Raw genomic sequence first — 17,549 nt, 5'->3', positions numbered from 1 at the left:
ACGGGTTCGAGCCCTGGTCTGGGAAGATCCCACATGCCACAATTGCTGAGCCTGCGCGTCTGGAGCCTGTGCCCCGCGACGGGAGGGGCCGCGATAGAGAAAGGCCCGCGCACCGCGATGAAGAGCGGTCCCCGCACCGCGATGAAGAGTGGCCCCCGCTTGCTGCAACTGGAGAAAGCCCTCGCACGAACCGAAGACCCAACACAGCCAAAATAAATAAATAAATAAATAAAATCCTAAAAAAAAAAAAAAAAAAAAAAAAATTAAGAACACTGTGCACAGATTTGATAACAACAGACTGGAGATTATAGAAGAGAGAATTAGTAAACTCAAAAACAGGTCAATAGAAAACATTCAAACAGAAACATCAAGAGACAAAAAAAAGATGATACAAAGTGTAAAGCATATGGTGAACAAGGTCAAATAATCTTACATATGTAATTGGACTCCCAGAGGAACAGAGATAAGAGAATGGAGCAAAAACAATAGTCGAAGAGACAATGGCTGAGAATTTCCCCAGACTGATGAAAGATGTCAACCCAAAAATTAGAGAAGCTCAGGGAAACCCAGGCCAGATCAATAAAAGGAAAACCACAGTAGGGAACAAAACAGTCAAATGGCTGAAAATCAACAACAAAGAGAAAATATTAAAAAGCAGCTAGAACTTTCTCTTTGTGCAGCTGTCTCTACACTGGGGACTCTTTCCTCTGAACTCTAGCTGTTTTGGCCTTCCCAGTCTCCCTGCTTCTTCCCCTCAACACAAGGAGACCACCAGGCTCCTCCTGGTTTCCCCTACCTGTGACTGTCCTGGAGACTCTTGACAGGCAGTAAACTGGTGCATTTGGGGGGGGCTCACCCCATTTATTGTCCATCTCTCAGGGATCACCATTCTTTTTTGCCTTATGTCAAATGTTTTTTAAATGTTGTTTCAGGGACTTCCTTAGTAGTCCAGTGGCTAAGACTCCGCGCTCCCAATACAGGGGGCCCGGGTTCGATCTCTGGTCAGGGAACTAGATCCCACATGCCACAACTAAGAGTTCACATGCCGCAACTAAAGATCCCGCATACGCCAACTAAAAGATTCTGCATGCTCCAACTAAAAGATCCCGCATGCCGCAACGAAGATCCTGCGTGCCGCAACTAAGACCTGGTGCATCCACATAAATAAACAGATATTAAAAAATAAATAAATGTTTCATATTTCTCGTCTGGTTTTTTAGTTGTTTCAGTTGGAAGGGTAAAATCTGATTTCTTATTCCATCTTGGCTGGAAGTGGAAATCTCAAAAAGATTTACTTTTAAACTGAGGAAATGTGCCAATCTGAGCTTAAACTTAAATTAAAACTCAATAACTACAGCAATTGTTTATAAGGAAGACCAAGAAAAGCTTTTGTTTGTAAAGGACTACTTTATCACTGACATTGGTTAGAATTTGCTGACACGTGTGATGATTAAAAGCAAACCACACTGTAGTCGGTTTTATTATTTTTTTAACCTTCTTTACAGTCAATGCACACCCTTATTGCTTGTACCTGGGGCACAAGGCTCCCAGCACCCCACCCTTGGTATTCCATAATATACATCTCCACTCTATTCCAGAAATCGAATACGGCCAAAATTGAATTCATCTTCCACAATAAATCTGGTATTATTATATTTTCTACCTGTCAGGATATCGTATTAAAATTATGTATGTCTCCCCACAATTAGACTGAGGGATTGCAAGAGAAATATTACTTCATGCTCACATTTAAAAAAAAAATGCTTGTTGAAAGAATCGTGCTTTAACATATCAGACTGACGTCACTTCCCTCTTTGTTCAGAAAGAGAATAATAGATTTATTGCACAGACTTACTAAGCACTTGTAGGCCAGTCACTATTTGGTGCTGGCTGGGGCTACAACGGTGAATAAGACCAGGTTCTGCCCTCCTGGGGAAGTGTTCTCAGTTGAGGAGAGGCGGGTCAGAGATACAGAGGCACATCGCAATGCCAAGGGGAAAGATCACCATGGAAAAAACAGGGAATAAAAGCTTGGGCCAGGCCTCAAAGTGCAGCCAGAGCAGCAATGTGGTCCTTCGCTTTTGACCAAAGGGAAACGGGATTAGTGGAGGGAGACGCCATATAGTAAGTGCGGTTTGCCTTAGCCCTATGGGGGTTAAAAACTTGAGAGCAGGCTGTAAAGAAGTCTCAAACCCGTTCTGCAATGTTCAGATCACAGTTTCTACAATCCTCACGCGCAAAGAGGGAAGAGCCGGGTCCGCGACCAAAGGCGGAGTCCTGACGCCAGGGGCGCCGATCTTCAGAAAGACGTCCCGGGAGGGCGGGGGAGCGTGCGCCGCCGGGAGCGGAGAGAAGGCGGGGCCACGCCCCCAGCGCCGAGCTCTCGCTCCCTCCCCCGCCCTCTGCACGCGGCGCGGGCGGGGCTGAGGCGGAAGGGCACCGAAGGAGGTGACGTTATAAGTGAGCGCCGGCTCTTCGGCAGTGGCTCCAGAGGAAGCTCGGTGGCTGTGGCCGCTGCAAGCAGGCCGGACGTCTGCTGGCTGACGGGCTTTCCCTTAAAGCTGGCGAAGGCGGGGCCGCAGTCCGAGCTGCCGCAGTATCTGGACCCACGGCGGGGCAGGTGCCGGCAGCGAGGGACGTAGGTAAGCGGGGGAGCCCGGGTGTCAAATACGGCGAATGACTGATGGACCAGGCTGGCTGGCCATTCTCGCGCCAGTGCGCGCCAGCTCAGCACCGTGGCCTGGAGGCCTCGAGCGCTGCTCTTCCCCCACCGCCGAACCACAGGCAGCGGATTTCTCCCCGGGCGCTGTTGTGCCTTTCCGGGGGCGGGGAAGGAGCTCCTCCTGAGGGACCAGTGTCCCCTTTTTCTCGCCAGTCCGAGCTGTACGACGCAGAAGCGGAGAGGGCTAGCGCCCCCGGCCGCTGCTCCTGAAGCCGGGGGAATCTTTGAGCGGAAGAGCTGCTGGTAGAGGTCCTCCAGCTCCTGCCGTCTTGGGTTTTATTTGTTCGGACAATTCTGCTTCCTTCCTGCCTTTGGTTCCATCCTCACACTCCTGGGACCCTGTTCTAGTGAACGGGTATGGCACAATTGAACATTTGTGCGGTAGGAAGCCTGTTTTTCCCTTCTGTTTATGCTAGGCAGTATCAACCCCCGTTCCTGTGTATGACCACTCTTTTGGGGGAGGAGGGGTTCGGAGAGGATGTCGGAGATAAGGGTTTTGGACTTGGAGTTCGAAAAGCTGAATTGAAATCCTGGCCTGCCACTTGGTGGTGGCTTTAATCTTGTGTAGACATTTTTAACCCATGTAAAGTGGAACTTTCTTATACCTATATAAATTAGTTGGGAGGATTAAATGAAATGAAGAAAACAGAACGTTAATCATGAAATATTTTGGGAATCAGGTTAAAGTCGGTTTAAGAATACCCAGGACGCTTAAATGGTAGGTTCTTAATTATGTCTCTTACCCAGAATAACTACGCTTGGTATGGAGAAGGGTGCCAGAAGAGATCCTAGGATCTTGTGGTTAAAACCTAACTGCAGTCTCTTCTTTGGGTCGGGCAGCATTAGAAAGAAATCAGTTCCTCCTAGTCACCCAGAGGTCTCATGCTTATTGATTACACATTATTGGTGTATGAGGGATGACCTAAATCAGTTTTGCTTCTTGCTCAGTATGTCTAGTGGGCCCTTTCTAGGAGAAAAGCTGGGAGGGGCTTCATTCACACCTTGGCCCACTTTAGAAGGAATTCTTTGCACGTTTCTGAAGACTCCTCCCTCTGCCTCTAAAGCATTTCATGTTAATTGAAAATGTTCAGAGAATAAATGTAGGGACTTGAATCCTTTGAGTGGCTGAACATTACAGTTCTAAGTTAATATGAGGAAATACCTTTCTCTATATTGGTGAGAGAAGACCATTCCCTGCTCTGAAGTTTAAATAGACCCTAAGAGAAGTGTTTGGGGAGGAGAGAAGGGAGGTGCAATCAGTGACTTGAGTGAGTAGCACCTGTTCTTACAGTTGCTTGGTGAGACAAATTAAGGATACTTGCCTTACCTCATTGGAGTGTGATGATGCTCAGTGAAGCATGATGAAGTGCAATCTTCAGTTCCTTTGACACAGAATTGTCAATTTGGAATTTTAAGTCATGGATACGGAAGGGACCTTGAGGGTCATCTAATCCAGTGGTTCCAAAACCTGCAAGGACATCAGAATCAGTTGGGGAATTAAAACAAAACCCCAGATGCCCAGACACTACCTTAATAGATCTGAAATGGGACCCGGGTGTTAGCGATTTTTAAAAAGCTTTTCAGGTGATATTCACTGTTTGAAAACGCAGATTTTAGTTTATAAACAGGCTCAGAGAGGTGAAGTGTCAATTAGTTTGTTGCCTATGCCTTTAAAATTTTTTTCTCTTTTTTTTCCTTTCCTTAACAAATAACCTTACTTGAATCAATAGTACTATTTCAGGTTTTGTAGCTCTGAGAGCACAGAAGGGGAAAAAAGTCATTTGTCAGTAGCTCTGTGTAATTCTGTTTTCATAGTTCCCTATGCAATTAGACTCCTTAATGCTCTTTGATGAAAGTATTAGATTTTACAGTAAAATATTTTACTAAATGTTGCTTAGGTTTTTTTGTTGTTGTTGGCAGAATTATATAAAGACCATATCACTTTATAAATCAGTGTTTCCTAGTAGACTTTTATGCCAAGCCTTCATAAACCATGGAAGAATTCCAGTTAAAGAATATTTTTGCTTTTGTTCTGGCTTGTCATAAACCCACTGTACTGTCCACAGGTTTCTCTCTACCACCATCCTCCACAATCCTGGTATGCATGATGTCTTACTTTGTATCACTAGCCAGCTTCCTATGTAACTCAATTTGAGAACTGTTAGAGAAGCCCTATAACGTCTCTTATTACCTTACAAACACCTGATTTAACCAGAGGCTCTTGGTATTGCCTTAAGCTTGTCCTTGAATTTTTAGTCCCTTTTTCTTTTTTGGTTAATTGTACCGTGCCACTGATTTAAAGAATTTGATAGATATCTAGAAAGGATCAACTGATAAGGAAGTAACAGTGCCTCATAAGTATTTTTCTTGCCCATTATAGTGAAAATGTCGTGACTTTTTTTTGGGGGGGGTGGTTAATATTTTCAGCATTCTTAAGGTAATAGATCATCAGGCAGAGTTGAACTTTCTCTTTTGGGGAGATATATTCATTAGCAAATTATCCTTTGAATAAGAATCACTGAAACGATGAAAAGGTTGTGTTAGTAATAGAGCCAGAAATGGACCCTACATCACAAATCCTCTAAAGGAAGATGCTGAATTATTTTCTTTTTAAAAATAACCCTGTTTATAGCATGTTAACTTCCTACAACCAGATGACGCAGAGCATTCTGAATTCACTGATTAACAAAGCCATGTTAACAGAGAGGTAATCTATAAATTCAGAATCTAGAGAGACATATGGTATGTGTTTAAGATGAAAAACCAAGTCACTGAGTCTCTAATTTTTTTTTTTTTTTTTTTTTTTTTTTTTTTGGCCAAGCCATGCGACATGTGGGATCATAGTTCCCTGACCAGGGATTGAACCCGAGCCCCCTGCATTGGAAGCGTGGAGTCTTAACCACTGGACCACCAGAGAAGTCCCTCTAAATTTTTAAGTTTTGTGTCTGAAATACCTTAATTCTGAAGCCTAAAAATTGTTGAATTTCAGATTCTGACAGAATACACTTTTCAAGTAGAGGTATTGAGAAAGGATAAATGGGAACCCAGGGTTCACAATTTTAACGTAAACTGATATTACGGGTTTAACGTAGAAACAAAGGCGGGGGGGCGGGTAGTGACAACTTGAAGACCCAGTGAGAAGTGGAGTTTAGAAGTCACTTGCTGGTCCTTGAGGCAGTCTTCTCTGTCTGTAAGGACTTGAGACCAAAATCGGATATTTAACTTAATCTACTTTATATGTGGTAGCTGAATGTACCTATCATCAGTAGGTACCATAAATGTACAAGTCTCCAATTCTCAATCTGGACCTTTTTATGGTTCATTCATGTCCTCTGATGCCAATGGGCAATATTTTTTATTTTTGTTTTGTTTTTAATCTTGTTTCCTACTACAAACCATTCAGTCTCATTTTTTGGGGGGCGGATAACCTCTCCCTTGTTTATTCACTGCACAGCAGCTATTCTCATTATTGTCTTATTACCTACAGGAGAAAGAACTTTTTCATAGTGATGCTTGAGTTAATCTGTACAGTGGTTGCACTGCAAACTTTTACTCAAGTAAATATTGGACCCCTCAAGGATTGTTCAGACTTCAGGCTGTCCTAGGGTCAGTGAGTATCTAATAAGAGTTGAAAGCTCACTTCTGTTTCCCTTGTGTGTGTGTTTTATCTTTTTTTTTAAATCCATATTTGCTATGCTCTTTATTTTATTATTATTATGACTTTCTGACCACACCCCATGGCTTATGGGATCTTAGTTCCCCTACCAGGGATTGAACCTTGGCCCTCAGCAGTGAAAGCGTGGAGTCCCAAACACTGGACCACCAAGGAATTCCCTATTTTATCTTTGAAGGAATGTTGGTATTTGGTGAACACACAACAGTATGGCCGAGAATACAGGGGCAAAAATGTTAAGGGACCCCATGTGGAGGTTGCTTTTAATTTTAATTACATGTACTCTGAGTTCATGCTTGGGATATGTTGATTTTAGGGTACTCTGGCTAGACTCTTATTGGAGAACCTTCAACAGTATTATCTTTTTTTTTTTTTTAATTTTTAAAATTTATTTATTTATTTTTATTTTTTTTGGCTATGTTGGGTCTTCGTTTCTGTGCGAGGGCTTTCTCTAGTTGCGGCAAGCGGGCGCCACTCCTCATCGCGGTGCGCGGGCCTTTCACTGTCGCGGCCTCTCTTGTTGCGGAGCACAGGCTCCAGACGCGCAGGCTCAGTAGTTGTGGCTCACGGGCCTAGTTGCTCCGCGGCGTGTGGGATCTTCCCAGACCAGGGCTCGAACCCGTGTCCCCTGCATTGGCAGGCAGATTCTCAACCACTGCGCCACCAGGGAAACCCAACAGTATTATCTTTTTCTTTTTTCTTTGGCTAGGCAGATTTCCCAAAGAAGAATCTTCAGATCTTCTGCTTGGAGCTTATAAGCTGGGCTGTCAACAGTCTTGTAGCTAAACTGGGGGAAATGGTAGAGATCTTAGCATTCAGTATGTAAACACTCATGTTCATTTAACTCAACTATTTTCAGTATGATACCCTCATTCTCAACTGCACCAGAAGTTTTCCAGTCCAGGAATCCTTTGTTTTTCCTTTAGGGCTGCATTATCCAATGTGGTAGCCACTAGCCACATGTAGCAACTTAAATTTAAATAATTAAAATTAAATATTTCGTTCCTCAGTTGCACTACACACATTTCAAGTGGTCAGTAACCACATGTTTCCAGAGACTTCCATATGGGACAGGGCAGATATAGAATATTTCTATCATTGCAGAACTATTGGCCAGTGCTGTTCTAGTCTAGAAAATAACACTCCAGGCTTCTGCAAGGATCAGGGAGGGGCAGTTGGCTGGTTTTTGTGGCGAGTAGGAGGGTATCTAAATGATTTGATCTATCCTCTTGTTTTTAGCACCATGTTCACACCCCACTTACAGAACCTCCTGCTGCCAATTCCTGACCTGTTTTGAGGCACTGTTGTATAAATTGGATTGCTTTCCTTCTTGCAAGCTTGACATTTAACTTTCTTTTTAAATTAATTAATTAATTAATTTTTGGCTGCATTGGGTCTTCGTTGCTGTGTGCGGGCTTTCTCTAGTTGCAGCGAGCAGGGGCTACTCTGTTGCGGTGCACGGACTTCTTATTGCAGTGGCTTCTCTTGTTGCAGAGCCCGGGCTTTAGGCGTGCGGGCTTCAGTGGTTGTGGCATGCGGGCTCAGTAGTTGTGGCTCGCGGGCTTAGTTGCTCCATGGCATGTGGGATCTTCCTGGACCAGGGCTTGAACCCGTGTCCCCTGCGTTGGCAGGCGGATTCTTAACCACTGCGCCACCAGGGAAGCCCTGATTTTTATATTATTAATTTATTTGGGAGGCACGAAAGGGCAGATACATGTATATTTTCTTATTTTTTCTTTTATGAAAGGTGGCTATATATAATATAGTAAAGAATTAACCTTGCACAAAAAGAAAGCCTTTATCCTTGGCTTTTAGGAGGTAATCTCTAAACACTTGGAATGTTATGTCTGATTGGAGTGTCTTTATTTGCCTGGGGGCCTTGGGTCACTGATCTAACAATATGATTTAGGATGGGGATTGGCCACGCCAGAAAAACCAAGAGTGTGATTTAGGGTAATGACTTTGATATCAGTGGATCTCCAGAGGGGTTGAAGACTGAGCTCAGTCATGTGTTATGCCTATGAACCCCCATAAAAACTCTGGACATCAAGGCTTAGGTGAGCTTCACTGGCTGGCAATTCTTGTCACACTTTGTCACACATTGGTGCTGGGAAAGTAATGCTGTCTCTACTCCATGGGGAGAGGACAACTGGAAGCGCCTCATTTGTTACTTCCCCTGGACTCTGCACTATGTAGTTCTTCACTTGGATGATTTTAATCCACATTCTTCAGCTGTAGTAAGCCATAACTATTAACAGTTTTCAGTGAGTTCTGTGAGTCCTTCTGACAAAGTATCAGACCTGAGGGTGGTTTTGGAAACTCCCTGAACTTTCAGTTGTTGTCAGAAGTGAGGGTGATCTTGTGTGGACTGTTCTCCGTAACTGTACACATGGCTAAACTATTGCAGTGGCATACCATTGATACTCATTTGAACTCTGTTTTTTTCATTTAAACCGGAAATTACTCCATGTTAGTTCATAGACCTTATCCTTATTATGTTATAGCTTCATTCATTGTGCGGATGAACCATAGTTTATGCAACCACTGCCCTATGTATGGGCATTTAGTTTGTTTCCAGTATTTTGCAATTACAGTGTTGCAGTGAATAACCATGTACTATGTATTTTCATTATTATTGGAGATGTATCTTCAGGGTAAATTCCTAAAAGTGGAGTTGTTGGATTAAAAGGTGAATACTTGTATGGTTTTGTTAGATATTACCAAATTCCCCTCCAAAATGACTTTATCAGTTTGTATTCCCACCAACCAGCAAAGTATGAAAGTTTTTTTCTCCCACCAGCAAAACGTGTTGCTATAACTTTTGCCAAATTTCTTTGAGGTAAAATTGACATATAATATTATATTAGTTTCAGGTGTACAACATAATGGTTTAACATTTGTATACACTGCAAAATAATTACAATAAGTCTAGTTAAATCCGTCACCATACATAGCTCCCCACCCCCTCAAATTTTTTTTCTTGTGATGAGGGCTTTACTTTTAGCGGCTTTCAAATATGTAATACAGTATTATTAACTATAGTCACCATGCTGTACAGTACATCGCCATGAATGACTTGTTTATATGTTTATTTATGGAGGTTTGTACCTTTGACTCCTTTCACCCATTTTGCCTATCTCCCAAGCCCCCTTGACAATTTTTTAATGAATGAAGTTGAACATCTTTACTTATGTTTAAGGGCCATTTAAAAATCTTTATTTGTGAATCGTTTCATTATGTCTTTTTCCCATTTTTCCATCAGCCTTTTCCTTTATCCCTCAATTTAAGATATTAAATATTAGTAATATTAGCCCTTTACTTTCTGTTGAGTTTTTCATTTTTGCTATTTTAAGTGTCCTAAGCTCCTTTATTTTTTTAGCTGTTCCTTTAAAAAAAAAATCCCATTCTTTTTTTCCCCAGTGGATGTAATATTTTCTTCTTTGACGATAGCGTTGGGGTTTGTTTTCTTCTCTCTTTTTAAAAAAAAATTGTGGTAAAATATACATAACATAAAATTTACCATTTAAATCATTTTTAGGTATACAGTTCAGTGGCATTAAATACATTCATATTGCTGTGCAACCATCACCACCATCCATCCTGAGACCCATTTTAATTTTCCTGAACTGAAGCTCTTCACATTAAACAATAACTTCCCTTCTCTCCCCTCCTCAGGTTTTTTTTTTTTTTTTTTTTTTTTTTTAATTTTACTTATTTATTTATGGCTGTGTTAGGTCTTCTTTTCTGTGCGAGGGCTTTCTCTAGTTGTGGCAAGCGGGGGCCACTCTTCATCGCGGTGCGCGGGCCCCTCACTATCGCGGCCTCTCTTTTGCGGAGCACAGGCACCAGACGCGCAGGCTCAGCAATTGTGGCTCACGGACCGAGTTGCCCCGCGGCATGTGGGATCTTCCCAGACCAGGGTTCGAACCCGTGTCCCCTGCATTGGCAGGCAGACTCTCAACCACTGCGCCACCAGGGAAGCCCCCTCCTCAGGTTTTTTAAGTTCTCTAAATACGCTTTTGCTTTTATCTGTTTGTTTGGTCTACTTTTTATCCCTGGAAGTGTAGTGATTCTTAGTTATGCTGTCATTTGACCACTAAGAAGTTGCTTGGAGGTTCGGAGCTTGTGGTGGGACTTGTCAGTTGTGGGGTGCACTGTGGGCCATGCTGGGCCATTCTGTGGGGGCATACCTGTACTTATGTATATTCTTGTGGATTAATCAGTTTCTCTGAAGAAGAATCTTCCAACCTCCTGCTTGGCCGGGTAAGACAGACTGCCAGCGTTTTGGGAGATGATTGGGAAAGTGTTGTGGGGTCTTATATTCAATATATAGTTCCATCTTCAAACTGTTCCTGGGATCCCCTTGTCTGCAGAACTTCCTTTCTGAAGGAGAAACTTCTAATCTTGGGTAGGGGAGGGACAGTCACCTGCTATGCAGAGTTGGGAATGGATTTGGGGGTTTCATTGCTTCTTAAACTTTGGGGTAATTGGGCCTGTGTAGTTGTGGCATCCCCAAATATCAGTATCTGTTGGTCTTTTTGAATGATCTATCCCTACCCCACCCCTTGCCCACCCCCAGAACTGACCTCCTCCTTGGGGGTATAAACTTTTCTGGGAGCTAAGTGGGGAAAGAGGTTGGGGAGGAATTCCCTATGTAAACTGGTTTATCCTCCTGTTTGTACCCCTGCCCTCAGCTGTACATGATGTGCCTGACTGTTCTAGTTCATTTACTTGAGAAAGTGAAACTTTGATAATTTGCCATGGTAGGAGAAGGGATCTTGGAGTCTAATTGCTTCTTATTCAGACTTTCAACCAGTCCTTCCTTTTTCAGCTCTCCTCCATTCCCTGACCTTCATAGGTATTGTTGCTCTTGGTTCCTGAGCCTTTCTGAGGTCCTGTAACTTGCTCCTTGGCTTCCCCTACTGCTGGCTTAGATTTCAGCTCTTTTGGCTGGCTAAGTCTGTTATCACTCGTTCATCTGCTTTCTTCTTTCAGCAGTTTTATTGCTCTTGTCTCCTTTTTTGTTGTCATTGTCCTTGAGAGGTTTTGCCTTTTTTAAAACTCCATTTCTGTCATCTTAATGGAATTTGGAAAGGAAGCAGAAGTAAACATGTGTTCAGTCATCTTCTCCCCCCCGCCCCGCCCCCAGAGAAAACTGATGCACAGAAAAGTAATACAGCTTTTCGTAGTAAGTTATTAGCATGCTGAAATTAGGATATTGATTTTTTGATTCTTCTGTTCCACCTGCAGTGGCTGGTGCCTTTCTTTCTAGGCTAAAGAGCCTTCAGTAATGTTAGATCTTATTAAGTCTGAGGGGAAGTCATGTTTGTTTGTTTTTAATATTTATTTATTTGGCTGTGCTGGGTCTTAGTTGCAGCATGCGGGATCTTCTTTGCGGCCTGCGGGCTCTTAGTTGCAGCATGTGGGATCTAGTTCCCTTACCAGGGAACGAACCTGGTCCCCCTGCATTGGGAGTGCAGAGTCTTAACCACTGCACAACCAGGGAAGTCCCAAATCATGTTTGGTTTTTACTATCATTTTCATCTACCCTTTCCTGTAAGTGTGTTCCTAAAGTTCACACACACACACACACACACACACACACACGTGTTGGTTCTTTTTTCTTATACTTACTTGAGAGCCAGAACCATAACTGGTTGAGAGCACCTGATAGAGTCCTGTCTCCTCATAGTCACTCAGAAAGCCTTTGACTGACTGACAAAGAGGAGGCTGGTCGGTCTCCCTCTTGAGGTACTGATATTGCGTGCATTTATTGACTGTCTGCCTGTGGATGACTGTACAGAGTAAAAGTCCCTGCCTTTACTTTCTGAAATTTGTTGTATGGGACTTCCCTGGCAGCCCAGTGGTTAAGACTTCGCCTTCCAATGCAGGGGGTGTGGGTTCTATCCCTGGTCAGGAAGCTGAGATCCCACATGCCTTGTGGCCAAAAAACCAAAACATAAAACAGAAGCAATATTGTAACAAATTCAATAAAGACTTTAAATATGGTCTACATCAAAAAAAATCTTTAAAAGAAAATTTGTTGTATGGAACAAATTGTTTTGATGTGAACTCAGTCTTAAATGGTGTCTGGTCCCCTCTCCCTTCTCTATCCTTCATTTTACAAATGAGAACACAGAATTTGGGTGACTTGCTTAAAGTCACTTAGCTAATGAGAAACAAGGCCAACACTTAGAAATTCTCTCCTGACTCCCTGCCCTTTCTGCTTCATCAAAAACTGGCTGCATATTGGGAAATGATTCTTGAAACTTGTTTCTATCAGAGGCAGGTACAGCAAATGGGGTCATGTTGGAGCACTCATGTCTTCCCTTATCCCTCATTTTCATTGTGGGGAAAACCTTGATCAGGTAGGATTTCATTATGTCTGATAGTATAAATTGAACTTCATATGCTTTTTTCAATTTTTTAATGTATATTGTTGTGAATATATCTTTATGACCTTATTTTTAGGGTAGAAATGTAAATTATCTTTCTCTTCTTTACAGGTGCATTCAGATCTCATTATGCATCAGAAAAATGAAAAAACAGAGGAAAATTCTATGGAGGAAAGGAATCCACTTAGCCTTTTCTGAGAAATGGAATACTGGGTTTGGAGGCTTTAAGAAGTTCTACTTTCACCAACAGTTGTGCATTCTGAAAGCCAAGTTGGGAAGGCCAGTTACTTGGAGCAGGCATTTAAGGCATTTGCAGTGCAGAAAGAAGGCCCTTCAAATCCAGAAAACGTGGATCCAGGATGAACCCCTTTTTGCTAAGACAAAGTCCAATGTGGCTGTTCAGAATCTTAGTACTTTGTCCTCTAAAGTGAAAGGAAAGGACACTAAACACGTCATTTCCTCCTCAAGGACCTTCCTGAAACTCCAAGCAGAGAAGTTGCTATCATCAGCAAAGAACTCTGATCATGAATACTCTGGAGAGAAAAGTCTCTTGAAGGCAGCCACTGACATACCAGCAAATAGTGTTTCAAGTCAGGCCAGTGGTCACAGACCTAGGACGGAGCCACAAGCTTCTGATCCTCCTATGAAGTTCAATGGGGAGAGCCAGAGTCCAGGTGAGAGTGGCACAATCGTGGTCACCTTGAGCAACCATAAGAGAAAGCGCTTTTGTTATGGCTGCTCCCGAGGGCTGGAGCACCACAGGAATGGGGGACCCCTGATTCCAAGAAAGTTCCAACTTAATCAACATAGAAGAATAAAAGTATCTCCTCATATGATGTATGAGAAATTATCCATGATTAGATTTCGGTACAGGATTCTCAGATCCCAGCACTTCAGAACAAAAAGCAAAGTTTGCAAGCTAAAAAAAGCCCAGCAAAGCTGGGTGCAGGTCACTGGGGACCATCAAGAGACCCTTAGGGAGAACAGTGAGGGTGGCAGTTGCAGCTCATTCCCTTCCCCAGAACCTAAAGACCCTTCTTGTCGGCATCAACCATACCTTCCAGATATGGACAGCAGTGCTGTGGTGAAGGGAAAGAACTCTCATGTGCCTGATGGCCACACTAAAGGAAGCCCTCTCTTGGGCAAGGAGCTTAGTTTAGATGAAGCATTCCCTGACCAACAGAATGGCAGTGCCACATACATCTGGGACCAGTCACCCTGTTCCTCTCCTAAGTGGGAGTGTACAGAGCTGATTCATGACATCCCCTTACCAGAACATCATTCTAATAACATGTTTATCTTGGAAACCGAGAGAGAAGTTATGGCTCTGGGTCAGGAAAATCGGACAAGTACTGTCAATGATGACAGAGTAAAACTGTCAGTGTCTGGGGCAGATCAATCTGTGAGTAGTGTAGATGGGCCTGTGTCCGAAGAGACTGTTCAGAATGAGAGCTCATGCCAGATGGATGAGGATGGATCTTTCAAGCAGAACATTCTTAGTTCTAAGTTGCTGGACCACCCTTACTGTAAAAGTCCACTGGAGGCTCCTCTGACGTGCAGTGGACTCAAACTAGAAAATCAAGTGGGAGGTGGGAAGAACAGTCAAAAAGCCTCTCCAGTGGATGATGAACAGCTGTCAATCTGCCTTTCTGGTATGCACTCTTCCTTTATTCTCCCCCGATCTCCGGCCCACACCTGCTGTCCATTATCCTTTCTAGGAGAGTCCTATTTGGTCCTTCCCCACGTGGATTTCCCTTTAAGCAATTAGACATTCTTTTATATTGCTGTATTATATAGATGTTCCATAGTTTAGTTTTTGATTGACGGACACTTGTGTTGCTTTTAGTTGTTTCCCTCTAAAAACAATGGTGCAGTGGAATTACTTCTTTATACTTTTATGGTTGTTTTTGTAAGTTAAATTCCTAGTAGTAGAAATGATGGTGGAAGGATACTCACACTTAAAATTTTAAGAGAATTGTTAAATTGCCCTCTAAAAAGTTAAACCCATTTGCATTTGCTAAAGTTTGCTAGTCTCATAGATCACAGGAGAGTTCTTTGTTTTAATTTGCCTTTTTAAATTTAAAGTTTGAACATCTTTTTCTATCTTTGCCATTGTTTGTTTGTATATAATTTTACTTTGCCTTTTTCTCTATTGGATTGTTTATATTTTACTTATTTAATATATGAGAAGCTCCTATGTACCATTGTTGGCTCTAAGAATGTGGCAACAAACAGGATACACTGATTCCTACCTTCATGGTCCTTAGCATCATTATACTTTTTTTTTTTATGAGAATCACTATAAAGTTATAATGTAAATACATTTTTTTAAATGTAAAAAGGCATAAAATTTCCTTTATAGACAACTTCTCATTTATCTGCCATGTAATGTGAAATGTGCCTGTAATAAAATAAGTATGATTCCTGTGACAGAATAGAGCCAGATCAAATGCACCATTAAGAAAAACATGCATACGAGACTATGAATTCTACTGAGGACAAAGGCCATTACTTTAAATACTTTTAAATTCTCGAGTTCCTGATAGGGTTCTCAGAACAGAGTTTCTTGGTTAATGAATAACAAATTGATTTATTGGTTAAATTAGCAACTATGGAGCTTCCTGACAACAATATAAAATTAGTGGATAATTCACCAGAAACTGGCTTCTAGATTTTCATTTTAGTTACTACTTTGAAACAACATAATTTAGTACCAAAGGTTTAAACACCCAGTATAATTGCTAGACTGTGAAATCAGCATTATTTATATCTCATCAGCTATACAAAACTCATCATTTTTTCTTTCGAAAACGGTAGTAGAAATCCCAAAGAATAAGGGAGAAACTACTAATTAAAGGTCATGTTTACTAATCTAGCACCATAATTCCATTCTCAGGACCTCCCAAGTGGCTGGAAGGAGGAAGGGAAGAAGTGAGGATGTTGGAAAAGTAAGGGTTGTTCTTAACTTGTGGCCCCATTTGTGCTGTAAGGCAATGCAGGGTCTAGCAAAGAAGAAAATTGCTGAGGCTGGAGATGAAAACAAAAGCTTTTGGTTCAGATGGTAAAGGAGGCCCTCAAGAACAGTAGAATCAGTTTATCCAGGAGGCAGTGCTAGAGTCGGCCTCATGAACTAGGGGGTTTCTTCTTGGCATCCACGTCCTTTTTAATTTCTTCAAGTATGTCATAGTTCTGAGCCAGATACATTCCCACCACATTGCCAAGAGTAAATCCAAGCAGGAACTGGAGCATAGTGTTGGTAAGGAGGGCTCGAAGGGCAGCTGCAGCTCCTTGGGCCGTCCGAGCCTGCCTCCCCCGGCCTAGTTTTAAAGATGTTAAATTAAATTTTGGTAAAAGCCCTCAGTACCCCGACTTTGTGCATGACATTTTTGCTTAACAGAAAATTTCAATTCTTACATAGTAAAATTTATTTGTCTTTACTTTATGGCTTCAAGTTTTTACATAGTGCTTTAAAGTCTTGTCAAAATCTACCCCATGAAGTCATTTTGTATAAACACTTCTGGAAGACAATATGGCAGTATCAGTCTTTGACCCATTCCCCTTCTTGCAATTTAGCCAAGATATAAAAGAGTACAAATATATTTGTACAGGGACATTACTTATAGTATTGTCTTGGTAGTAAAACACTGAGGACAACCAAAGCAAGTGTTTTTATGGACCTGTAAGTTACGGCATATCCAGGCAGTATACCATGAAGCTATTAAAGAATAAATTTGATTTATATCTTGATACTGACCACTGTCTGTATAAAGTGAAAAAAGCAGGTTGCAAAACAGAAGGAGGCCGTTTTGTTAAAAGATACATGTACACATAATGAGTACGTGTATATATGTGTGCACATGCATTTGTATAGGACATATCTGGACAGATATATCAAATTGTTATAAATGGCTTTTTCTGGGGAGTTAGGAGAGTTACTTCTTGGTGGTTTAAACAATTCTGAACACTTTGTTTTTTCAACCATTAAGTATGTATAAAAAACTTTTCCCCACAAAATGACAAAGTACAGAGTCCTAGAAAATCTTTTTTAAAAAATTTCTATTGTTTATACTGTCCTAGAATGAAGACAAATTTTCCTACTATGAGGTTAGCAGAACCATGATTCATAAATCTGAAAAAGTTAGCATTTACCCACAGATACCAATTAACTTACAAATATATATGTAGCACTTACAAAAAAAGTTGATAAATTGACTATGTCCTATAGTAAAACTGTAGCATAATGTGAAGACAAGAATTTTTTTACAGAATTCACATTTCATGATCTGTAATGTAGTTATTTTAATAGGCTAAAAGAGAAAAATCATGGTATCTCAGCAAGTACTGAAAGCCTGATAATAAAGCTTAGCTTCCTTTGTGTTTAAATCTCTTTGAAAACTAGGAATAAAGAAAACTGCCTTCACTTAGTAAAGAATATCTGTCGGAAACCAATAGTAGGTTTAAGAGGATGAAGTAAGCCCATGGAACCTCTTCTTCCTCCTACCAAACCCATAGAAATTATGAAAAATATATTTAAAACATATGTATCTCTATACTCAAAAACAAGGAGAGTTTTGGTAGATCAAAAACTGAGAAACTAACAAGGCATAAAGTAGAGGGAAGATGCAGAGGGGAGCCCCAGTGACAGAAGGAAGATTAGTGCAGGAAAATGGTGCAACACTAAGGGTGTACCATTTCTGGAGATGGTGGAGAGGAAAGGGGAGACCCATGGTAAAAGACTGAGTAGTTGGAAAATCTCCAC

At 41.6% G+C, this 17,549-nt stretch overlaps 2 protein-coding genes across 8 annotated transcripts in view; one reads left to right on the top strand and one right to left on the bottom strand.

Annotated features, from left to right (window-relative positions):
- Positions 1 to 2,465: 2,465 nt before the first annotated feature.
- SENP5 (SUMO specific peptidase 5) overlaps positions 2,466 to 17,549 on the top strand; it is a 41,883-nt gene continuing 26,799 nt past the window's right edge. For 4 of the 7 annotated variants that reach the window (XM_007171589.2, XM_007171591.2, XM_007171586.3 and 1 more), the window contains exons 1-2: positions 2,466 to 2,642; positions 12,902 to 14,442. In XM_007171589.2, coding sequence (XP_007171651.2) covers positions 12,933 to 14,442 — 1,510 coding nt within the window. In that variant the 5' untranslated portion in view covers positions 2,466 to 2,642; positions 12,902 to 12,932. Of the gene's footprint in view, positions 2,643 to 6,215; positions 6,333 to 12,901; positions 14,443 to 17,549 lie in introns of those variants that run through there. The other 3 variants (XM_057545151.1, XM_057545149.1, XM_057545148.1) reach the window with 2 other exon arrangements.
- Positions 15,646 to 16,039, bottom strand: LOC103004003 (short transmembrane mitochondrial protein 1-like). Its single transcript, XM_028163831.2, has one exon. The coding sequence runs from the start codon at positions 16,037 to 16,039 to the stop codon at positions 15,914 to 15,916; it is 126 nt and encodes a 41-aa protein (XP_028019632.1). The 3' UTR covers positions 15,646 to 15,913.

The sequence above is a fragment of the Balaenoptera acutorostrata genome, chromosome 4 (assembly GCF_949987535.1).
Source record: "Balaenoptera acutorostrata chromosome 4, mBalAcu1.1, whole genome shotgun sequence".
NCBI classification, from domain to species: domain Eukaryota; kingdom Metazoa; phylum Chordata; class Mammalia; order Artiodactyla; family Balaenopteridae; genus Balaenoptera; species Balaenoptera acutorostrata.
This window is presented reverse-complemented; position numbering and strand designations above follow the sequence as displayed.

Bases quoted from the DNA above. Each gene is read 5' to 3' on its own strand.
- LOC103004003 (XM_028163831.2), bottom strand. From the start codon at position 16,039: ATGCTCCAGTTCCTGCTTGGATTTACTCTTGGCAATGTGGTGGGAATG.